The following is a 26,285-nucleotide window of genomic DNA, read 5'->3' on the forward strand; positions in this document are numbered from 1 at the left end:
GAGGTGGGCGTGTTTTATGTAAATAAACCATGACCCGACGTGATTGACGTTTTTAACGAACGGCGCATGCGCCGTCCGTGGACATATCCCAGTGTGCATTGCTCCAAAAGTACGCCGCAAGGACTTATTGGTTTTCGACGTGAACGGAAATTACGTCCAGCCCCATTCACGGACAACTTACGCAAACAACGTAAAATTTTCAAAATTCAACATTGGCTAGGCCAGCTTTTTGGTGGAATAAATTTACGCCTGAAAACGCCTTACGTAAACGGCGTATCTTTACTGCGACGGGCAAGCGTACGTTCATGAATAGGCGTATCTCCCTGATTTACGCATTCTAGGCGTAAATCAGCGTTCACGCCCCTAGCGGCCGGCGGAACTAGACAGCTAAGATTCGACGGCGCAGGCCGTCGTATCTTAGCTACATTAAAGTGTATCTCAATTTGAGAATACACTTAAATGTACGACGGCGCAGATTCAGAGTTACGACGGCGTATCTACTAATACGCCGGCTTAAAGCGGGAGTTCACCCATTTAAAAAAAAAAAAAAAATCTCCCCTTAGCTTCCTGCTCGTTCGGTCTAGGGGAATCGGCTATTTATATTAAAATATGTGCAGTACTTACCCGTTTTCGAGCTGCATCTTCTTCCGTCGCTTCCGGGTATGGGTCTTCGGGAGCGGGCGTTCCTTCTTGATTGACATTCTTCCGAGAGGCTTCCGACGGTCGCATCCATCGCGTCACTCGTAGCCGAAAGAAGCCGAACGTCGGTGCGGCTCTATACTGCGCCTGCGCACCGACGTTCGGCTTCTTTCGGAAAATCGTGACGCGATGGATGCGACCGTCGGAAGCCTCTCGGAAACCTGTCAATCAAGAAGGAACGCCCATTCCCGAAGCCCATACCCGGAAGCGACGGAGAGGATGCGTCTCGTAAACGGGTAAGTACTGCACATATTTTAAAATAAATATCCGATTCCCCTAGTAATAACGAGCAGGAATCTAAGGGGGAAAAGTGCCCTCTAAGGGTGAACCCCCGCTTTAACTCTTTCTGAATCTAGCTAAATGTTTTTTTGGGTTCTGTTTGGGTTATGACCTCCTGGCTGAGTCGTCATCATTCTTTTGGAGTAATTTATTTTTGTAGGCTGGCTACTCCTGCTTTCAGTGCCGTCAGAGTGAAACCTATACAGAGGATACCACAGCACATTATGTACTGATGTGATCTCTCGCAATTAGGTCTGAAAGTGAGCAAATGAGTAATCACGGTGATGTGATTTGACCTTAACCAACCCCAAGAACTCCTTATGAAGAGGACAGCAGTTACTAAAACTAATAGATAAAAAAACACACATCATAGTACAGTACTTAAAAAAAAAATGGGGGTGATTTACTAAAGGCACATAGACTGTGCACTTTGCAAAGTTGGCTATAGAGAAAGGGACTGGGGAATCTCTGTCCTCAGTCTCTTTCTCTGTCTCAAAAGAGACATCAGGGGTTTGTTTAGACCCCTGATATTTCACCAACCCCCCCCCCCCCATGGGGCTCCTAAAAAAATGTTTAAAAAACAAAAAACAAAAAAACAAACAAACAGATAATAAACTAAAAACATTTAAATAATAAACTACTGACACCAAGCTCTGCTCGACTGACACTGTCCATTGCCCTACTGCCATATACAGTATCTGTACACCCCTCACAGTTTTGTAAATATTTTGTTATATCTTTTCATGTGACAACACAGAAGAAATTACACTTTGCTACAATGTAAAGTAGTGAGTGTACAGCTTGTATAACAGTGTAAATTTGCTGTCCCCTCATTAATGTCTAAACCACTGGCAACAAAAGTGAGTACACCCCTAGGTGAAGATGTCCAAATTGGGACCAATTAGCCATTTTCCCGCCCGGTATCATGTGGCTCGTTAGTGTTACAAGGTCTCAGGTGTGAATGGGGAGTAGGGATGTAAATAAGAAATTGGGACTTTATGTGAGGCAAATGGCAAAGTAATACATTGGACAAAGTAATACATACATAATGAGTTTAATTAACATAAAGAGGGTATACAATCGCACTCAATATATATACATTAAAAGCCAATGCATATAAAGTGATTGTTGAATGAAGTACAGTTCATAAACACATAAAATTAAAAGATACAACTACATAATACAGTTAATTCATGTATATACAACCTTTGAAACGAAATCGCAGCACGTTCCAGTTACCAATGTAAGGAGTGAATACTCTGTATCAAAAAACAATAAATCAATAGGATGATAAAAAGTTACTATGATGACTGACTAAAAACAAGGTTGCATCCTGGCAAAGCTCAACGCATTTTGTGTGAAGACACTTCATCAGGAGCGGATGCATCCATTAGTCTGTAAAAAATGTATAAATGTATAAATAGAGATACCGATAAGTTCTGGTAAGAACTCCAGCATCAAGGGAAAGGAGATGAAAATTAATGTGGTCTGGCTACTTACATGGGCCTGAAAAACAGAGGTACATGATACTTCACTGGAAGGGAACCGCTAGGATAGGTTGTCTGTCACGGGAGATGAGGAAGCTAAACCACGTGTGGGGTGAAGGCCCAAACACAAGTCCCCAAGGGATTGCGTTCTCCATATAGTGTATGTGGTAGCACATGATGTGGCTCCAAATGGAGTCTGTAGAAAAAAGGATATACTATGAAGAACTCTCAAATTGTGGCGATGATGTGAAGCAAGTATGAGCCCAGGAGCCAGTGAGGTGGAAAGTATGAAGATGGTAGTGAAAGAAAGCTAAAAGTGCGATTAAGAACCGTGAAACCATAGAACCATGTCCCAATAAGTGAATCATTAAACTCCCTTTTGCGAAAAGGTTTTATCCCTATTGTGGGGTCATCAGTATGGTATTTGTAAATTTAAACCATATCGCCTCTTAAACGTCTCTTCTCCAGAGAGAATAAGTTCAGTGCTCGCAACCTTTCTTCATAACGAATATCCTCCAGACACTTTATTAGCTTAGTTACCCTTCTTTGTACTCGCTCCATTTCCAGTACATCCTTCCTGAGGACTGGTGCCCAGAACTGGACAGCATACACCAGGTGTGGCCTGACCAAAGTCTTGTAGAGTCTGAGAATTATCAGTTTATCCCTGGAGTTAATTCTCCTTTTTAATGCATGCCAATATTCTGTTTGCTTTGTTAGCAACAGCTTGGTATTGCATGCCATTGCTGAATCTACTATTGCATTCATATTTTTGCTACCCAAATGCATTCATTTAAATTTTTTCTACATTGAAGCTCATTTGCCATGTCCCGTATATACTCGAGTATAAGCCAAGTTTTTCAGCCCTTTTTTTAGGGTTGAAAATACCCCCCTCGGCTTATACTCGAGTCAGTGTACCTGAAGGGCCGTGAGCGTCCATTCTTTAAAAGTTGCGGCTTCCCCCTGGTCCCTTCCGTGATAGGCATTTCCCAGCAGACACTGTGTTCAGTGTTCTGCTTATCACGGATGTCCTCTCATTCTCGGACTCGGTTTCCCAGCAGACACTGTGTTCAGTGTTCCACCAATCACGGACGTCTTTTCATCCTCGGACAAGAGGACGTCCGTGGGTGCTCTACTAAGAAGACTTGTGCCCTTCATTCCGGAAAAAGACACTGCAGTAGTGGTAGGAACACTAATAAACTCCAAGCTCGACTATGCTAACTCCCTGTACCTAGGTCTCCCAAAATACCAGATTGCCCATCTACAAGTTGTCCAGAATACGGCAGCGCGCCTGGCAACAGGGAAGAAACCCTGGGAATCAATTTCCCCCTCCCCGAGGTCCCTCCATTGGCTGCTTGTCAAGGACCGAATCACATTCAAGGCCCTCTGCCTGACACACAAATGTGTACAAGGCGTCGCCCCCCAATATTTATGTGAGAAAATAAAATACCACAACCCCAATCGCGTTCTCCGATCAGCTAACCAAAATCTACTACAAATCCCCAAGGCCCGCTACAAGAGCAAAGGAGAACTAATTACCAACTCATATCCGAATGGAAGAGAATCACCGGGCCTTCAGGAAAAAACTCAAGACCCATCTTTTCTGAAGGCTAAATAGAAGGAAAATGGATGCAAAGCGCCTTGAGGCGATTCAGTTTGCATTTGTAGCGCTATATAAGTTATTCACTCACTCAGACTCCTGGCATTGATGAACATGCTACAAAGTTTAGACAGGTCGCATACTGTGCAAAAATGTATAAGAAAGAACCGGGACGGCCGCACTCCAAAAATAAAAAATTTAATTAAATAAAAATGTGTTCCTTTTAATAAAAACTGGTCACAACATGGATGTCACAGAAAAATTCAGGAAAAAGGGCTAACGCGTTTCACACTCTCATACAGTGCTTATTCATAGCTCACTGTCATACTGTGTGTCCTGAGATTGCAAATAGGATTTGTTACTATACTTACCTCTGGTTTATGTGCTTTAGTCAACCTACCACTAATGCCCCCAATATTACCCTCTGGAATTTGTTCATTGCTGACTATCTCTACCCCTGAACCCTCCCCCCCGTCGCCTAGTTTAAAAACCTCTCTAACTTTTTGGCCATCTTCACTCCCATGCACAGCTGCACCAGTATTAGTAAATCAACCCCAATGTCTATACTTGCTCTCAGTGCCGTCAGAGTGAAACCCTTACAGAGGATACCACAGCACAATTATGTACTGATGTGATTTCTCACGATTAGGTCTGAAAGCGAGCAAATGAGTAATCATGGCGATGTGATTTGACCTTAACGAACCCCAAGAACTCCTTATGAAGAGGACAGCAGTTACTAAAACTAATAGAGAAAAAACACACAACAACCTAGTACTTTCAAAAAAATATGGGGTTGATTTACTAAAGGCATTGATTTACTAGACTACAGAGCTTAGTAAAGGAGATAAAACTTCACTTTGCAAAGAATACCCAATCATTTGCATGGTAAATCTTTAAAAAAATGCATTTTGCTTGCACATGATTGGATGATGGAAGTCAGCAGAGCTTCTGCTAATTTACTAAGATCTGGAGCAACTGCTCTTGCAGAGTGTAACTGAACTTTGCAAAATGCGCAGTCTTTTTGCCTTTAGTAAATCAACCCCAATGTTCTAACCTACAGGGGTAATCGGATTGGTTGCGGTTAGTAACTAGGGGCCAGATTATCAGACGAGATACACTGGAGTATCTACTGATACTCCGGCGTATTTTCAAATTTGCCGCGTCGTATCGTTATTTGTGATTCACAAACAAGATACGACGGCTTTTGGCTAAGATCCGACAGGCTTACGGCTTCGTACGCCTTCGGATCTTAGGCTGCAATACTTCGGCCGCCGCTGGGTGGAGTTTGCGTCGTTTTCCTGCGTCGGGTATGCTAATGAGCATTTACGCCGATCCACGACGGTTTTCGCGTTCGTTACGTCGTCGCTAGTAATTTTTTCCCATCGCAAAGTTAAGCCTTGTTTTACATGCCTTAACTTTACACGAGCCATGTTAAAGTATGGCCGTCGTTCCCGCTTCGAATTTAAAATTTTTTTTTTTTGCATAAGACTTCCGGGAATACGAAAGTACGTTACGCACGTCGCCGTTCAAAAAAATGGAGCATGCACCGCCGCAAGTTTACAGGTAAGTGCTTTGTGAATCAGGCACTTACGCTGAAAACTTGCGGAGGTGTAACGTAAACGGGATACGTTACGCCGCCGCTAGTGTACGTGAATCTGGACCTATGAGTCTAGCACTGCAACTATGATCCACTGATTATGGGTGCAATGCTTTGCAGGATTCAAAAATAAATAAATGCACATTTTTTTCTGCATAAATATACAATTTATTTTGTAAAAGTGGACTTTAAATTTCAGGTTGTGTTGTTGAGCTCTGCAAACACTTGAAACGGTAGTAAACTGCTGAAACTGCTTTAAATTGCCCAGCAGTGCCATTTACCTTTTTATTTTTCTTTAAAAAAATGCAGCAATGCGCTGTGAACAAAAGGCAACTCCGAGGACAGATGGTCAGTAACACGTGCATGCTGTACTTGGAGCATCCCAAAACTTAAATAAAGGCCCTATTAACAGAAAATAAAAATCAATATAAACCAAATAGATAAGATGTCAAAATACAGATAAACCATGCTGTGGGAGATTGTCTCTCCCAGTATAATAATCATTGTGGTTCCACTGTCCGTGTGACGGCTCTCCTTGCACTTTATCAGAAGCTCCCGATAAACAGAGCGCAGTAGACATACATTGAGAGAGCTGATCTGCAGTGCTGAGTTGTCAGTACAGTCTTGCTCTTCATTAATTTAGGATGAATGCTACAGCTGTAACCAGTAAACATAAATTGGCATTCTCTCAGCTGTAAACCTTGTGAAAATATATATACCTACAAGTTTTCTGAAAGTGCACCAAAGATGCAGCATGCAGGACTTTTGATGGGCTTTCAGAACGTGCGGCAAAAACATAGGACATAATAGAAACTCTATGGTAAACCATGGGTAACGCGGCGCTGCATTTGCGCTGTGGCCTAACTGCAGCCTGGCAAATCACAGAATAAAATGTCACTTTGGATTTTGGATTGGGGTTGGAGTTGTATTGGAGTTATGAGATACTTTAGTTTCTGAAATGAACAGTTTTGGGTTATTATTCAAATCCTGGCTCTGTTTCCCCATACTAAATTGTTGTGTCTAACCATATTACAAAACCTCCCCAATCCTGTTTGGTTTCCCATGTAGTGAAACAATGTAAACCAAGGGCTTTCATTTCTGTTCTGGCCAATATACACTTGGGCCCGGATTCAGATACAATTGTGTATCTTTGTGCGGGCGTAACGTATCTCCGATACGTTACGCCGCCGTAATTTTGGGTGCAAGTTCCGTATTCAGAAAGGACTTGCGCCCTTAGTTACGGCGGCGTAACGTATCTCGTCCAGCGTAAGCCCGCCTAATTCAAATGGGGATGATGTGGGCGTGTTTTATTAAAATGAATCGTGACCCCGCGTATTTGACGTATTTTAATCCCAGTGCGCATGCTCGAAATTACGCCGCAAAGCCTCATTGGTTTAGACGTGAACGTAACTTACGTACAGCCCTATTCGCGAACGACTTTACGCAAAACTTTCAAAACTCGACGCGGGGAACGACGTCCAGACTTAACATAGGATACCCCTCATATAGCAGGGGTAACTTTACACCGGAAAAAGCCGAACGTAAACGACGTAAAACAAAAAGCGCCGGGCGGACGTACATTTCTGAATCTGCCTATCTACCTAATTAGCATATTCCTCGCGTAAATATACGGAAGCGCCACCTAGCGGCCAGCGTAAAGATGCAGCCTAAGATACGACGGTGTAAGACACTTACGCCTGTCGGATCTTAGGGAAATCTATGCGTATCTGATTCTCTGAATCAGGCGCATAGATACGACGGCCCGCACTCAGAGATACGACGGCGTATCAGGAGATACGCCGTCGTATCTCCTATCTGAATCCGGGCCATGGTGTACAAGCTTCCTATGTCTCAGCTTCATGAGGAAGGCAGATTGTAAAAGCCGACAAAAGCATTCGGGCCCGCTTTCTTGGGACTTAAGGAGTGTTAAGTGAGGGGATGGGCGGTACTGTCCCTAATTATGGTGCAGGTGGGGACGACCCAATAGCGGTCCAGGGAAGGTTCTGGTTCCTCTGGAAATCTATTTAAGGGCTGCAGAGGGTTTGGGGTGTCCTCTGCAGTGGCCCGGAAAGAAGGAAGAAGAGCTCCTTGCCTCCCTTCCCGTCGCAACATTTTATGTGGTAGGGTTACGCCGGGGGGGGGGGGACATTTTTGGTGATGAGTCAGTGATGCTGCCCGAGTTCCAAAAACGGGGCAGAGTTTATGTGAATGATTTATGGTTTTATTATACGAGTTTCAGTTATAATGGTTGTATAAAATATGATGTAAACCAATAAAGTGTTGCGGCCATTTTATGCCAAATAAACATGTATGGTTGTATCTGGGGTTTAGGTGGGGGCAGGTGTGGCCTACAGTCCAATGCATTTCAGCATCTTCACCTTGGGTTCCACAGGACCTTGTCTCTGCTCTGGGCCCCAGTTTCATATTTTTCATAACAAGGGACATGAAATAAAGCAAAGAGTCACTAGTGTTTAGCCCCTAATAAGATCCATAAGCTTGCGTTTGACGTGCATGGGTTCACTGCTCATCTTCCTGTACACGTCAGTTGGAACCTTAATGCAGATTGATGCAGCTTAGAAGGAAGTCAAAAGCAGTTTGGAAGAAGGTCAATTGTAGGTAAAATGCATCTTTGAATGATCTAAGAAGTGTCTTGAACCGATGCCAAATGCAAATTTATTGCTGGACTCAAAAGAGACAAAATTTGCCGGACAGAGCCATGGTAGCCATTTTTACGATACTGCCTTTATTTGTGTGTTTTTTTTTTTTTTTAATGAACTATTTTAAGGATTGCAACATAGAGGAACTGGGCTAGAAAAGTACTTTGTATGGTTTCTAGATCTCCCATACCTAATCGGGAGTGACTGAGGCCAGCGATGAGGTGCAGAGCCACAGGAGGAGAAACCAGGACACTCCTGTGCAACTGCCAGTCCTTTGTGGAGGACACAGTTTGGTTACTAACCAGAAGTGCCTTTTATTGACCTGCATGTTGGCATACATGGGTTATAACAAGCAACAATTGATCCAATTTGTCTACTCTTAAAGCGGAGTTCCGGCCACAATTTCACTTTTTATATATAATTACCCCTGTAATACACAAGCTTAATGTATTCTAGTAAAGTTAGTCTGTAAACTAAGGTCCGTTTTGTTAGGTTGTTACAGCATTTAGACACTTTATAAAATAGAAATTGACTGGGGCCATCTTAAGTGTGGGCATCATGAAGCCAGACTGTATGACTTCCTGGATTTCAGCCTTGCAGATCTCGCACATGCTCAGTGCTGCACAAGCAGTGTAATAGGTTTCAGATCAGGTTTCAGCACCTGTACTGTCCAATTCACATGATTCTTCGAGACTGGGGAGTGCACAGACTCCTGGAAAGTTACACCCACTACATTCCCAGGAGTCTGTGCAGTGTAGGTTAGGAAGCTTAAGCACCTAGGTGCAGGAAGTAGGAAGATTAACTATTCTGCCTAGCAACAACACTTTGAAGGCATCTAAAAAAAAAAAAAAAATTCTTAAAGGACTAATGAATTTTTTTTAAAACTACTGATGTAATGTTATATTTATGGGTGGAACTCCACTTTAAGTTGGGTTCCCACCTCTCTGTGTGCATTTTTATGTTTCTGCATTACTTGTTGTGTTCCATCAGCCAATACAAATTGTATGTAACCAGCTTCTTCCATAGCAACCTCAATTTCATATCATGCCCTGCCATTGCCATCAGTAGGGCTTACTAAACTGATCTGCACTTTCAGGGCCAATTCTTGTCAAGGCAGCGCACAGAACTAGCATCATTAAAAACGTCAGCAAAGCACATAAACTGCAAACAGGGCCTGAAGTGAGGAACAGAGGGAGCCTAGGAGAAGCACTGCTCTTCACTACGGGAACTTGCAGTTTGTTATAGAAGTCAGGCTGAATGGAAAGCATGGGGAAACTAGAGACAGGCAGGCAACACATAGTGGGTGAGCCAGTTAGACTGGTTAAACTTCAATGCTTGTAGCTATTGTGAATGGTAGAAGTTTTAATAATAGCAATATTAAAGAGATCTATCATTAAACAAAACACCTGAATGAGAATAGTAATCTGCTATGCTGAACCCCGCTAGTTCCAGAGTAGTCACTAATAATTAGGCTGAGCTTCACTGAATCAAATTTCTTGGGTGCAGCCTAGGAATCAGTAAGGCCCGATTCACATCTATGCATTTTTAGTGCTTTTTGCATTTTGCAGATTTGCACTACAGAACGTGTTCCACAAGAAACCAGGTTAAATGGACTGTTGTGCAAATCTGCAAAATGCAAAAAAAATGCATAGGTGTGAATCAGGCCTAAATGTCAGATTCCATGGTCGTCATTCAGTAACCTATTTGCAAAAAAAATCTTTTCTTGCAGTATGCTTGCATTAGAATGGGCTACACCTAATTTATAAAAGCCTTGTAATAGTGGATAGCAACAATAAGGTAGTTCTTGTTCAATCATTTTTATTGATTTCATGGGTTATAGTACATACATATAAATATGAACACATTCATAACATTGCTTCATGTACATTTAGAATAAAGGAAACATCCTGATACATTAGGTTGAGCTGAAATATATACAATGTATTAGGACCACCTATGTATTATTAGTGGGTAAGTGGAACATCAGTTTGGACATTTCCCATATACCATCCTATTAACATAAATGAAGAATCTTAAGCAAATTGAGGAGGGTAACAAAGAACAGTGAGGGAAAAGGATAGGGAGGAAGAAAGTGGAGAAGGGGTTGAGTACCTTGGAATTTAAGAAGGTTAATGTAAGTCCTAGGAAGCTGAACTTAAAGTGGATGTAAACCCGATTCATGAAATTTGACCTAAGCACATTTATCTGTAGTGTTTTCTTATCTCTCTCCAAAGCCTTGATTCCTGTGTGTTTCTGCTGCTCTGTTCTTCTGTTATCAGCATGTTAACTTCTGACAAGTTCTGACAACCTGGAGGCAAAACCAGCCTGAAATTTGTGTTGGGGTGGGTGTTCTAAAATTGATTAGCAGAGAGCTGGTCTATTCACAGCACAGCTCTGCTTATTCCTTTCCCTACTTATGTGGAGGGGGTATGTCCCTTTCCTCCAATCAGCTTACACACCGTGGGGGTTATTTACGAAAGACAAATCCAATTTGCACTACAAGTGCAAAGTGGATTTGCCTTTAGTAAATAACCCCCAGTGTATGCCAAGAATCCACACCCAGTGCTGGAACAGGAAGAGAGAATCTCTAATATGATTTGCACTTTTTAAAAGAATATACAAAGCTGAAGACAGGGAGATTTGTTTCATCTCTGTGTATCATCTGAGGCTGTTCACTGAGAGTTTGCATCCACTTTAAAGTAGAACTACACTGCATCTGAGCACTACAAACCATAAAACGCTATTTAATTCATTATTAATATTCAAAGCAAACACTGTCTCCATGCTTTATTTTGTGAGAAATCACTTTAAAAATATAATTATATATTTGGGTCCAAAGTGTACGGACAATTAGGTAAGACCACCATGTGTGCTCGTAGGTTCCCGGAATATCATATCCAAGGAAACAACATCCCATTTGGCCCAGGATAAAATGCGCTAAACAGGTTGGTATAAAGTACCAACGGTATAAAACTTTACAATCAGTTTGTAATGCAAGGACATTTTGAGAGCTTCATTTGGTAGGGTTCCAAATGTGGATCCATTGTTCAGGTTCTATAGTATTATCAAGGTCCGTTGCCCACATGCTCATATAGTCATGTTGATGTAGTGTAGGGCTTGCCAGAAGTGAGCTGTACAGCAAGGGGCTCAATCTTGGATAGTGTGGGTCAACCCATCACCTTTGTTTATGGGGGGGGGGGGGGGGACACCAGTAATGGAAGTAATAGAAATGAGATTGATGGAGGAATCCCCCTGCTGGGACATTGTATTCTGAAGCAGAATACACTGAACAGCGGCTGTCTTGGCGGCAGCCGTTGAATGAGATTCAAATTTCCATCGTGTCCCCTTGACAGAAGATTTAGAAAAGCCGTGAAATGAATAGTAAAAACACAAAAATACATGTGTCACGCAGGTTTGTGGCTTTTAAACATGTGCACTATGTAAGATCTCCATGTTTCTCCCACACTTTGGGGGTAATTTACTAAAGGCCAATCCACTTTGCACTACAAATGCACTTGGAAGTGCAGTCGCTGTAGATCTAAGGGGGACATGCTTCCCCTCAGATCTACAGCGACTGCACTTACAAGTGCATTTGCAGTGCAAAGTGAATTTGCCTTTAGTAAATAAACCCCTTTGTGTAATGAATGCACATAGGTACACACATTACTCTATATCCATAAGTGTGAAAAGAGCATTTTACTATAGGGCTACTCTTCGTATTCTTTCTGTGACTAAAGTAGAGACCTTCTGGAGGCGTACGATCTGTAAAGTAAATGAGAGTGTGTGAAAGACATTTATGTAAGATGATACTTACATGTGTTGATCTACATATTATTCTTTGCCATTTTCCCTGACCCTGGTTGCTTGTTAGCCAGACATGAGCTTCCTTGAGACAGCGTTTGACATGTAAATAATATCTTGTGACCTGAACCGATGCTCCTACGCCAGCATTTCCTAATCCACTAAATGCAGCTAACGCCATTTCTGTACAGTGTCTGTGCCAAATACTTCCAGGCTGATAAGAAACTTGGGACTGTGATGAATATTAAATGAATATTCACAGCCCATTGTCTCTTATGATTCCTATATAGATGGTCTTCAAGATCATCTACCACTCCTTCATTATTCCAGGCATGAAGACCTGGACCTGTACACGGGAGCACAAACAAACGTGTGGGAGGTCAAAGGGAAAAACTAGGTAAGTGATATTTAAATGCTCTAGCTTACAGCAATCAATTGATCTAATAAAAAACAAACCTTTAGTGTTCCTTTAATTGCAGTGTTGGCACTTCAAAAAAAAAATATATAGTTTTGTGTTGCAGTTTGGGCACTCGGGTTCAAAAAGGTTCGCCATCACTGATCTAGTATAAATATCCCAACCCAAAGCGCCACTCCAGAGCTTCTCCTATCAACAGATAAACAGGGTGCTGTCCACCATTGAAGAGAATAGATAAATAAGGACTGCACGCCGATCCTCACTGTTTCAAATACTTTAATTCAAGCATCAACAGAAAAGCTTAAAAACATGATGTCTCCACCACCTTCTTAATGTGTTTTACCAAATATGAAATTTATCGCAAGAAGGTGGCGGTTTCTTTTGGGTAGAAACATTGCAGAAACTTTGTTGATGCTTGAACAAAAGTATTTGGAAGAGTGGAGAGCAGAGCGAGGCTCTTATGCCTCGTACACACGTACGGGATTTGCAATGGGAAAAGTTCCCGTCGGAAATTCTGAGGGGAAAGGCGAGAACCTACTTAATTCAGTCTTTCCCCTACACACGGCCAGTATTCCCGACAGGAAAACTGCGACGGAGCTTTGGCCAGGAATCCCAGCCATGTGCATGCTCCATCGCAGTTTTTCCCATAGGAAAACTGCCAAAAACCACCGGGAAAAAGTCTGCCTGATTTCCTGGCGGGAAAAAAAAAAAAAAAGAGAACGGGTTCTCTTTTTTTGTCCGGCAGTTTTTGGGCAGTTTTACCGTCGGTTTTTGGGCAGCTGTCCCGGCCAAAAGCTCTCCTCACAGTTTTCCCATCTGGAAAACTGATCGTGTGTACGAGGCTTTATTGAAGTATATTTAACATTGGTGAGAATAATGTTTCATTGTCTTGTTGCCTCCTGGATACTGGTGTCAGATACCTCAGAAGGCATTATCTTTCATTCACGTAAACAGATGCCAGATCTTGCTTCGCGTCACTGGGGGGGCCAGTGGAAGGAATCACAAAAAGACAGCCGATTCCTTGCCATGTAAAAAAAATTAAGATGGCAGAGCAGGATGGAATTTTGGAGTACTTATATAAATTAATTGAAGGCATTTTTCTGATTAGCCAGGGTGGAGATTATGACATCATCTGCTAGCCTCTCCTCCTGGCCAAATAACTCCTTAATCACTTCAATACCAGGAACTTTTACCCCCTTCCTGCCCAGGGCAATTTTCAGCTTTCAGCACTGTCCCTATTTCAATGACATTTGCGAAGTCATGCAACACTGTACCCAGATTATATATAGATATATATTTTAGTGTTTTTTTTTTTAACGCAAATAGAGCTTTTTTTGTATTTAAGCACAGCTGAATTTATATTATATATAAAAATTTGGGAAAACAAAACAGGTCTTGTCTCCGTTATAAAATGTAGCAAATATGTAATCGCTCTTCATAAATTTAGGCCAAAACGTAATCTGCTACATGTCTGGTGAAAAAAAAAAAAAAAAGTGTTTATTATTTAGTCTGTATGAAAGTTATAGAGTTAACAAACTGGTATATGTATTTAAAAAAGAAATTAATCTTGATGTACTGACGGCCGATCTTGTTTGAGGCCCTAAAATGCCAGGACAGTACAAATATCCTCCAAATAACCCCATTTTGGAAAGTAGACAGTCCAAGGTATTTAGTAAGCGGCATGGCAAGTTTTTTTGAGGTTGGAACATTTTGCAAAACAAAATTCAAATTGCAGTACAGCATCATCATATAACTGATGTAAAAAAGGAAAAAGCAAGAAAAAAACTGCGGTAATAACAAAGAATAAAATAAATGAGCACAAATAAAATTAAAATAAAGAGGCAGCAACTAGAGGGAGCTGTGGTGGCTCAACGCGATTGGCACTGCGCTGACAAGCCATTCACCTCTGCAGCTAGAGGTTCGGATCCCGGTCTCGGCTTCATGTGAATTGAGTTTGGTGGTCTCAGTGGGTGTGCTATGCAAGGTAAGCCTGTGCTTAGTACGCCCACCCCCCTCCCACAAAAACCACCACACCTACACAGGCACTCTAAATTGGGTTAACACACTCACATTGACCACGCGGTCTCTAAAAGAGAGGCGAAGGACTAATGGGGCTGGTTGAGCGGGCTAATCCTCTCACTCCCTTATAGGGAGTCCCTCTGCCCCGTTGGGCTTCAAAGCGGAGCAGGTAGGGCGGGCTGTGTGGGAGGACCCCCTCACACACCCGCCATTGCCACCCGGGGCATGGAGAAAGGTGGCAGATTGCCTCTGGGGGAGGCCTGCCTACTCCCAACTCCTGCAGTCCGGCTCCTCTCTCGAGTACACGCACAAAAATACACTTTAAAAAAAAAAAAAAAAAAAAAAGAGGCAGCAACTAGCATGCGATACATAACCAGAAATAAAATAAAAAAAACAAAGCTGCGCCAATATAATACAGATGATATTAGTAACCAGGTCTCCTAGGCTCAATTGTATATAGATAAAAAAGTCCCGGTAGACACTTGGCATATATATATATATACACAAACGATCCTGAAGACACCACCTCTGTGATTTCTTAACTGTTTCACACTGAAGTGAGGACCCACCGCCGAGTTATAAAGAGTGTGAAACAGTTAAGAAATCACAGAGGTGGTGTCTTCAGGATCGTTTGTGTATATATATATATATATATATATGCTAAGTGTCTACCGGGACTTTTTTATCTTTATCTATATACAATTGAGCCTAGGAGACCTGGTTACTAATATCATCTGTATTATATTGGCGCAGCTGTTTTTTTTCTTTTATATAACTGGTGTGGCTGCGATTGTCCACATCTGTACCATGTGATCACAGTGATCAACACAATAGTACACAATGAATGGAAACCATCCATTGTATACAATTGTCACGTTATTTGTTATGATTGGACACAACAATCACATGGGACCGGCAGCAGACCAGGACACCGATATGTCATCCCCTGTATCTGAACCCAGAAACAAAAATGTACATATTACAGCTTACAATTCTTTAGATGTGGTGGCTGCATTGTTTTGTTTTTTTCCAGGCTTTTTGGATTATGAAAACAAGACTTCCTTCCTAAGGTGGCCACAATAATTTCTCCACCGCTGCACTCTTTACAAGAATAGGCATTTTCTGTATTTGCTTGAAAAAATAGTCAAGCACATTCAATGACTGGAAAACTGCAACCCATACATATCTTTACCCCTGGATTTAGATATCCTTTAACTGCTAAAAGCTGGCCAAATTTTGTTTGCTATTTATTGATTGAAAAGTGTTGATTTTCTAAAGAGTTTTTGGGATCAAACCAACATTAATTTTTCAGCGCAGTGTCAAGATCATTGTAAGGAGCAGTATGGTACCATCGTCCGGTTTTCCTCAATGTTTCACATCAAGTTAAACCAAAAGATGGTACTAATCGTATGGAAACATTCTTGAACAAGAGCTATTTTTTTTTGTTTGATGTACAAACATTATAGCGCAGTTTATCCCTTTCATACCGAAGCCGATTTCTGACATTTGTTGCTTATAAGATAAAATCTGTATTTCTTGCTAGAAAATTACTTAAAACCCCCCAAAAAAATGCTATATATATATATAGCAGAGGATCTAGAGAATAAAATGACGACTGTTGCAATATTTAGTGTCACACTGTATTTGTGTTGCGGTCTTCCAAACGCAATTTTCTGGGAGAAAATACTTTTGTGAATTGCCCACACTTGTTCAATGGTGACAAACTACTATACCTAAAAATCTCCATAGGCGGTGGGACGGGAGGCCCGAGAAGAGCAGCGGAAGGGAAGGGGGGACATCCCCTCTCGCTCATTAGGGATTCGGTGATCTCCCTGAAGAGCCGACTGCCTGCTCTAGAAAATGGTACCGGGGTGATGCCTGCGTACGGTCGGCGCCAAGGGGTTATAGTTCTTTATGGTTTCTGATCATGCGCAGTCTTTTGTACCCGATCTTTCTTGAAGGAAAACAGTACACATTAAACAAATATTGTTTGTTCTGTTAAAGGATGAGAAAAATGTTGTGAGTTTGCCCCTACGGAAAGTCGAAAGTTGTATACATAACACACTATACGGAAATCAAAAGATCATGCCTCATATGGAATTTTTCTTACACTTTGCTAATAGCGTGTACCCAGCTTTAGTCAGTGAAAGTCTAAATACAATGTTGATCGTTAATATAGATTCTGCCAATCACACTCTTCTAGTTTTGTTTGTTATCACTAGATCAGTCAACAAAGTTCTTTTCAGAATGGAAGAGTCCTGGGCGTTCCCAAGCAACTAAAGCCACACACATTCAAATACATCAGCAATGTGTTTGAGTTATTGTTGCCAAGTAAAAGGTCTTTTCTTTTCTCCTGATTAGTACAGTCTGTTGGTGCCAGCATCTACAGGACTACAGTTGGTGAGCAATGAGCAATCCAGACGTGATAAACCTAAATGTTGGGGGTGCGAAGTTCACCACTTTTGCTTCAACACTGCAGAGGTTCCCAGATTCCAGATTGGCACACATGCTGGATGGCAGCGACCGGGATTTCAGGCTTGTAAACGGTCAGTTTTTTGTAGACAGGGATGGCTCCTTGTTCAGCTACATATTGGACTATCTGAGAACTTCTCAACTGACTATACCATCTGATTTTTCCGAATATGAAAGACTTCAGAGGGAAGCTGAATTCTACCAACTTCATGCACTGGCTGAGCAGCTAGGCCAGGGGAACATTTACCAGCCCAGGCAGGAGATCTTGGAAGTAAGGTTCCTCCTACAAGAGACACATGCTTTCTTCCGCATCTTTTGCTCATGCAGCAGTACAGTTGAGGCCCTTGCTGACCGCATTGTAATGTATGTAGAACAGCCCATTGGAGTTCAAGGAATGAGCTTCCCATTTTCCAACCAGAAACCTCTGGCTCCTGTGCCCCTGCAAAGACCCTCACATCATGACCTTGTCTTCCAGTGTGGAACAGACTTTGCAACAGGCGATCAATTTGGAGCCAGGTAAATTGCAGTTTATTTTCTAGCATGTTAATCAATTCCAAAAGGTCCAAATTCTACAGCTATACAAAGGCCAGATTTAACAAGGTTATAACGTATCATTATTTATGCTAAAAACATGACAACTGCAGTGTATCCTCCAATGATTTAAAGTTAAACTCCAGGCAAACAGCAAAACACACAAATGGAAGTAAATACTGTATATGTGGCCGTTTTGTCTGCTAAAGAGTTTGTATTTCTGTCCATAAAATAAGAACTATAAGCAAAAAAAAAAAAATCCCCCCATTTTTGGGATAGCGTAAGGGTTATAACCATGTCAGATATTTCTCCCCTCCACCATGTGTCTCATTGCAGTGATTTAGCTTCACTTCCTGTCCCATAGTCAAACAGGAAATGAGCACAAATCCCTGCAAAATTTGGGGTTTTCTTTTACTTTCAACAATAATAGTAGGACAGGACACCAGCAGAGAAGGTAAATCTGCCCAACAACAGACAGGAATTAAAAACTGACAGGGTTATTTTTATTTTATTTATTTTTTTAACCGCTTCCCGACCGCCGCATGTAGATATACGTCAGCAGAATGGCACGTACAGGCACATTGGCGTACCTGTACATCCCTGCCTTTCCGCGGGTCCGATCAGGATCCCCCCCCCCCCGCTACATGCGGCGGTCGGATTCCCTCGGGGAGCGATCCGGGACGACGGCGCGGCTATTTGTTTATAGCCGCTTCGTCGCGATCGCTCCCCGGAGCTGAAGAACGGGGAGAGCCGTATGTAAACACAGCTTCCCCGTGCTTTACTGTGGCGGCGTATCGATCGAGTGATCCCTTTTATAGGGAGACTCGATCGATGTCAGTCCTACAGCCACACCCCCCTACAGTTATAAACACACACTAGGTGTACACTAACTCTTACAGCGCCCCCTGTGGTTAACTCCCAAACGGCAACTGTCATTTTCACAATAAACAATGCAATTTAAATGCATTTTTTGCTGTGAAAATGACCATTGTCCCAAAAATGTGTAAAAATTGTCCGAAGTGTCCGCCATAATGTCGCAGTCACGAAAAAAAACGCTGATCGCCGCCATTAGTAGTAAAAAAAATAAATAAAAATGCAATAAAACTATCCCCTATTTTGTAAACGCTATAAATTTTGCGCAAACCAACCGATAAACGATTATTGCGATTTTTTTTAACCAAAAATCGAAGAATACGTATCGGCCTAAACTGAGGAAAAAAATTTTTTTTATATGTTTTTGGGGGATATTTATTATAGAAAAAAGTAAAAAATATTGTTTTTTCAAAATTGTCACTCTATTTTTGTTTATAGCGCAAAAAAAAATAAAAACCGCAGAGGTGATCAAATACCACCAAAAGAAAGCTCTATTTGTGGGAAAAAAAGGACGCCAATTTTGTTTGGGAGCCATGTCGCACGACCGCGCAATTGTCTGTTAAAGCGACGCAGTGCCGAATTGTAAAAACCCCTTGGGTCATTTAGCAGCATATTGGTCCGATCCTTAAGTGGTTAATGCTTCTCCACTCTATCCAAATCTAATAATAATAATAGAAAAAAAAAAAAAAGAGAAGGGGGGAAAAAGGTTTTGCCTGTAGTTATACTTTAACCAATTGAATTAAATAAGATATGATTGGCTACTATAGGCACTGTACACATTATTGCCTTGTTAAGTAATGGGGCGACATCTATGGATACAATGATGGCGTCATTGTGTGCAAGTTTGACAGATTTTTTTTATTTTTTGAGTTATTGACAAACGATTTTCTATCCATGTATGGCCAGCATTAAAGCGGAACACAGCACTGGACAGTGGAGAGGAAGCTGCCAAAGATAACTTTTCCTATTAAGAAGCTGGATATTGGTTGCTAGGTAGTCCGAGCAACCAATCACCAGCTTGTTAATAGGAAAGTAAACTTTGGCAGCTCCTGCCCACCTCATCTAGTTCTTTGCCAACTCTCCTTATTGTATAGACCAGTCATAGGACGGGGCAGTGACTTGTTTGTTGTATGCATGCCTGCCAGGTCCTGCTAAGAGAATGACAGGGGGCTTGGGTTTTGAGGGGACAAACCCCCCCCCCCCCCCCAATGTAGCTCCACACTCATCCTCAGCGTATTTTTATTCGCCCAATGCACGCAGGCGAGTGGGAATTTTGAGTGCTGGTATATATAGTTTAAGAATGTATTAATGAATGCAGAGCTATCAATTTGTGTAAATATGTTAGAACATTATACAGAACTGACTGGACCATAATTGGGTGTGGCTTAAGCCACAGTGATGAAATCCCAAAAAGCATAACTTTACAGAATATTAAAAAAAAACACATATATATATTTTTTACTAATATATATATATATATATATATATATATATATATATATATATATATATATATATATATATATATATATATATATATATATATATATATATATATATATATATATATATATATATATTTTACACACACGTATGTATCACCATTCAAAAGTTTCCCCTCACTTCCTGGCCTGGGTCAATAAGTGATGGGAAAATGTCCTCAGTGAGGAAAGACTGCAAATAGTATAAAAAAAAGGCGCTGAGCAGAGTGGCTGTATGTGAGAGGATCTGTGATAAACATGAGATATGCAGCTACCTTCTCTTTTTAGGAAGGCTCTACTGTATTCTGTACTGTAAGGAAACCAGCATATTTAGAAGTTGTAAATGGACTTTGTTCAGACAGTCTGTAACTCATTACTGCAGGTATGCATCTATAAAGCCTGACCAGAGAAAACTACTGAATGGGACCAATGTGCTGGGACTTTTGCTGGACATCTTGCTACGAGAGGGCTTTAGCTTGGTGAGCACAAGAGCTGTGTCAGCAGAGGAGAAGGTAGAGTGTTACACATTCCAGAGGAAGAAAAGACCTGAAATCTTTACCATCGCTGAAGACTATAAACAGGAAAAGATGGTAAATGTCCAAGTAAAACCAAGCAAGCAAACTAAAAAGAGATGATGGCCCTGTTCATTCCATCAGGAGAAACATCACTTGTGTGGACCATTACATGACCACCAGTAAGAATACATCCACCTGTCAAATATGTTGCAGTTTCAAAAACAAGTTGGGCTACCCAAGTACAACCGTGAACACATCCAGCTGTTTAAGAAATGGTTATAACCCCCTTGGTTAGCCCTAAACAGCCCAGTCCTCACTGAGTATTATACACTGTGCTGTCATGCAAACACATACAAATCCCAATACATGCCCAGTAACCACCGGATATCTTTAGAGCCTGATGCACAGACAAAAAAAAAAAAAAAAAAAAACTAAAATTTTGACATTGACAGGAGTTTGAGACATTATATCATATTGACCTGTTCAAATAAATTGTCATTATTCATTTCCGTGTGTGGCCCTTTGATCCATGTCCCTAAAATCTAATAAAGCACATCATATCTATGGTTAAAATGTAAATTATATTTTCACATTGTATTTCCCTTATTTCTAGCCTATTCATCTGAGCAATCAAAGTTTGTAAACTGATTTGTGAAGATTCCTCACATATTTACTGCCTTGAATTCTGTAATGCTTATTCTGCGAATAGGCACTGCTGTGTCACACATTTCACAGAGCCAGGGTTCTGTCAGATTAGGCGACCGACACATCAGATTTCGTGAAAAATATGTGAGAAAATTCGATGCGCTACTGTGAGTATACAGTTATGATAATAAAGCAGTGATGATAAAATATGCAAAGTGTATCTGAGGCAGCTATATCTAAAAGTGTTCACATAATACAAAAATCAAATCTACATAAATAAATGATAAGCGCTTCAAATGAGTGACTGAAATCACAACAAAAGGATAATACCATCAGATTTCGTAACAGAAGTGACATGCCATCCCGCATAAAGTCGCCAAGCGGATATCTTTTTACACTTACCAACATCTTGCATTTCACTTATTTTTTACCACTAAACCAAGCTTGTATTGTCAAATACAGTATTGTATTTAGAACAGGGCTGAAAATTTCAAGTCCTGAGCTACTAGCCCGGCCCAAGAGTTACTCGCCACCAGTTGCCCCACCTAATTCATACACTGCCCTGCGCCTAATTGCACCCGTAAAAAAAGGCCCTCGTAGATTATCTCATGGAATGACAATGTTTTATGCAGAATCAAGTTACAAAATTAAATATTACCAACAACTTTAACAAAATGGGACAGGGCACTGGGGGCAGACCGAAGGGACAGGGCACTGGGGGCAGACCGGAGGGACAGGGTACTGGGGGCAGACCAGAGGGACAGGGCACTGGGGGCAGACCAGAGGGACAGGGCACTGGGGGCAGACCAGAGGGACAGGGCACTGGGGGCAGACCAGAGGGACAGGGCACTGGGGGCAGACCAGAGGGACAGGGCACTGGGGGCAGACCAGAGGGACAGGGCACTAGAACTGGGTCTCCTCTGCAACTCCCATCCATCCTCTCTCTCCCATTCATCTCATCATCAGGAGCCTGTGTGTGCGGCTCCACGCTTGCATGTCCCCACTTCCCCCTTTTATTCAGGCTGGCGGAGAGGAGCTGCAGCACAGCGGGAGGGAGTACAATCCAGCGCCGAGATCCACACAACTGCACAGCCATTGACACCATAGCACAGCACACATTGAGACCAGTCTGTTCACAGTGCTCAGGCTAAACTGTTGGACACTTACATAGAGCACAAGGAGAAGAAAACTGCACAAACTAGAAGGCTGCCGCTCTCATGTCAGGGCAACTTTCAGTGAGCGCTGCACCGGAGTGGTAATTTTCGCAATCCTCCACCTCACTCATTACTTTCTGCTCTCCAGCTACATTGGTCGGGGCCTGGGGGAGGGGGGCAGGCTCAGAGAGGTCATACTGTTAGGTCCCATGGCTTAATGAGAATTGTAAGGAGAGCACCTGTGTACTGCTCTGCCCACCAGACTACTTTTCCTGAGCATGCACCTTTCCTCTTCGGCCGCCAATCTCATCGGGACTCTAACTGTAGGCACAGATTAAAGGGAGATTGGTCATGCAGCCCTGTCATCATTTGCCCCCAGCTTAAATCCACTCGCCAAATGCTAGTAGGCGAGTGGAAATTTTGAGGGCTGATTTAGAAGTCCGACATGGTTTTGATGTTGAGTTTGAAAAGCTGTGGCAAGCCTGCCAAACTCACACGTTTGCTAATCTGACAGAAGACCACTGCTTCAACATCAAAACTGTTTTACAGACTTCTAAATGCTGTATTTCACAATATAAGCTCAGTTTAGTGGTAAAAAATAAAGTGCAAAATACAAGACTTCGGTAGGTGTAAAAATATGTCCACTTGGTGACTTCAGACTGTAGGCTTACTGCAGAGTGAACCAAGATGGCCGTAACAGAACGTCACTTCCGTTACGAAACCCGACAGTTCGCCTAATCTGACAGAACATCTGCCTTCTGAACCATAGAGGAGCCGGGTGTTTCAGGAGGTGGAGTCAGTACAGGAATCACCGATTTCAGGAAGCAAGGTACCATGGTATATGTAGTCCTGCAATGTGAAATGTAAATAGCAGTGGAAGAGCTGCAAAACATGCAGGGAATCCAGGAAGTTGCGAAAAGAAATGACCAGCAAGCAGAACTCACAACCTGAAAGGATATAGAAACATATTAAAAATGAATACTATAACGATAAAACAGTCCAATTACTGAATCCCTCGGATACTAAAACAGCGCTAATTATAGATGAAAAATTATTAACTGTGTGATGAACCAACACAGTAAACAGTCATTTGTGCAGTCATGATGGTGGAAAAAGTTCAAAAAACATCAAGGGTGATAATACAGCGGTTGTTTCAGTGTGCACCTTCCACCAAAGTTAACATCCGAATTCCAACTCGTGAAGCACACTCCCCCAGGGGGTCAAACTCACCAGAAGCCTCTAATGAGATGGCCTTAGGATCAGTGTTGCCCATCAATTTGCTCTTAAACCTCACTATCCCGAGATCCACAGGTACAGGGGCTCCAATGAAAGTCATAAAAACACAAGAAGTATTTGAACATAGCATGATTCTGTTTATTTAGGACGAACTCCCCGTACGTCTCAGAAGACCCCTTAATACTAACTACGTACACAGTAAAAAAATTAAACAAACATGTAATGTGACCCAAGAGGGCACTATCGCCGTAATCTGCCGTCCAGAGGTCTTCTGGGTAGAGTATGGCGGTGGAGCGCAGGCATCACTTCCGGGATTTAAACTTATATTGGATTGTTAACCATAACTATTGTTTGTATTATTACAATGTTGATGTTATCAAATGAAAGAATATCAGTTCTCCCTGCAGAATTTAGGTCTGAACACTGGATATTAACCCTATATTTTAATTAAGAGGCAATCTTGGCATTCCCATGATCCATGTCAAGACTCCCTCCCATGCATGACTCCCAGAGGTACAGGCTTGATGGGATTTGTAGTTTCACCACAGCTGGAGAGCCAAAGTTTGCCTACCTCTGTTTTGTGTTCATAAATGTTCAGAAAGCAGCCGTAAGAAGCATAAATGGCAAGTCTTTAGCACAAGACTACAGCAGGGGTGCCCAACGTTTTGACAAGCGAGGGCCACTTAAGCGTCTTGGTAATCAGTCACGGGCCACAATGAGTGAAGCGGGCAGACAGGTCCGTGTCCACTCTGCATATGCAAAGCAGACATGGATACAGCCCACTCTATTCTATGAGCCCTCCGATTCGATCTGTCCAGACAGAAAGGGGATGGATCCCCTTCAGTTGTTTTTTTTTTTTAGCAGATTGGATTGCAGGTAGTCGGTTTACATCTGCCACTCTATAGAGTTGAATGGATGGTCTGATCATGTGAAAGGGGTCTAAGGCTGCTTTCACACTGATGCTCTGCAGTTTACCCACACCATGGGTGCAGAGCAATGCACCTGTGGCTTTCTTGTGGGCTAGCTGCAGTTTGCCATAGACTTGACTTGTATCCTAAAGGTGTGTTGTGCACTTTTTGAAAGCTCACCAAACCCACAGCTAATAACAGAAGTCTATGTCTCAGTGCAGGCGCACTGCGCTCCACCTGCAGATCAGTTTGAAAGCAGCCCAGCAACCACTGCAGAACAGATACACACACACACACCGATTTTAGTAGTAAACTTACTTTTAAAAACATTCCATTCAGTTATCACCAGCTGTTTCTGCCCCAGGCAGAGTGCATTTGATATCACTCTGCCTGTGACAGGAGCACAATACAGGCCTATATGGTGGCTTTCCATATCGTCATCCCAGAGCAGAAGGTTGCGGGCCACATCAGAGTGCTCCACTGGTTGGGCACCCCTGGACTACAGCAACTGGGGCATAGGACTGAGTCAATTTAATGATTTTACTCCATCACTTGCGGTTCAATAATAAAAAAAAATTAAATATTGTGTTGAACATGTGAACTGTACTTATGCAGGGATACCATACAACATTGCAAATATACCCCCCCAGGTTAAATCAGACCCAACCCTGTATAAATATCACCATGTTTCATTTCAACCCGTTTATATCTGTTCTGCAAGTAGTTCTGGACTGAGAATAAAGGCATCTGTTTGATTCAATGACTTTAGGGCCACAAGAAAAACATGAATTTTATGCTACACTGCTTTTGTGTAGCCACAGAGGATCACTAATTGCTAAAAGATGTAAGGGCTCTGTTTATGTCTAGTCAAGTCCAACCTTTTATTTTATGCAATTATAGAAAGAATGAAATAAAGCAGGATTCACCTCTAGAGGGATCCCTAATGCATTCTGATCTGGAGACGTGCATACTCTACAGCAGCATTTTTCAACCAGGGTGCCTTCTGGGTTCAGAGGTGCCTTAGCAAAATGCCTAAAAATTGCCCAAGAATTGTGTACAAGCCAGCAGGTGTAAAGCCACAGGTTTTCATTGTGCAACTTTACAACCTTGGGCGCTATATGCAGGCTAGCCACCGGTGTACAAATAACCACAGACGTCTTCAGATAAGGAGGTCGCACAACTTCCTAACTCGACTCCCCCGTCAGCACTGGGGTCACGTTGGCTGCATGGGGGAGAGAACATGAGGGGAAGAAATGCTGCAATGTTAGTCGGTACCGTTATGCAAAGGTATATCTGCTTTGTAAAAATAAAATCGACTCCAAATGATGGGTGTCCTACAGATGTGGGTGCTGCTGTGGCAAGTAATACTATTAGTTTAATTTTTGTACATTTTAGAATGGGATACCTTGAGATTGTAGTTTTTAAGGGTTCTGAAAAAAAGGTTGAGAAACACTGAAGTGCACTTCGAGATACCCACCTTTTCTGAGCAGTGCTCCATGCTAGTATCCTGTACTTATGTGTTGCTTCAGTCCTTCACTGTCAAATCTTTTTTGTTAAAAAAACATTCTCCTTTAAGACCATTTAATGCAAGTACCTTAAAAGTTTATGTTGACGGGCCTGATGCATTTCACATCCTATACAAGTCTACAAGAATGCAAAACCCACTTGATATCAAAAGCAGCAAATTTATCGACCCAGACCCTAAAAGCCTCTTACATCCCACTACTGTTCAGGGATACCATGTGATGTAAAGGATCCAAAGCAGTGGTGGCTGGTGCTCCTTTTTTTGAGGGGCAGCAAACAAACCCACCTGTCAGCCCCGCACCTACCCCATCCAGGTCGCAGGCAGCTTCTCTCGGCTTTTCCTACAGGCCAATCCGGTCTTAAGACCCGCTTCCTGCCCCGATTGGCCAGGAGAA

General features: G+C 42.1%; 1 protein-coding gene across 1 annotated transcript; it reads left to right on the forward strand.

Moving 5' to 3' along the window:
* The first annotated feature begins 16,858 nt into the window (after positions 1 to 16,858).
* Positions 16,859 to 21,002, forward strand: KCNRG (potassium channel regulator). Its single transcript, XM_040340318.1, has 2 exons — positions 16,859 to 17,539; positions 20,291 to 21,002. Exons 1-2 carry the CDS (start codon positions 16,959 to 16,961, stop codon positions 20,541 to 20,543), a joined length of 834 nt encoding a protein of 277 aa, XP_040196252.1. The 5' UTR covers positions 16,859 to 16,958; the 3' UTR covers positions 20,544 to 21,002.
* Positions 21,003 to 26,285: the final 5,283 nt, after the last annotated feature.

The sequence above is a fragment of the Rana temporaria genome, chromosome 2 (assembly GCF_905171775.1).
Source record: "Rana temporaria chromosome 2, aRanTem1.1, whole genome shotgun sequence".
NCBI classification, from domain to species: domain Eukaryota; kingdom Metazoa; phylum Chordata; class Amphibia; order Anura; family Ranidae; genus Rana; species Rana temporaria.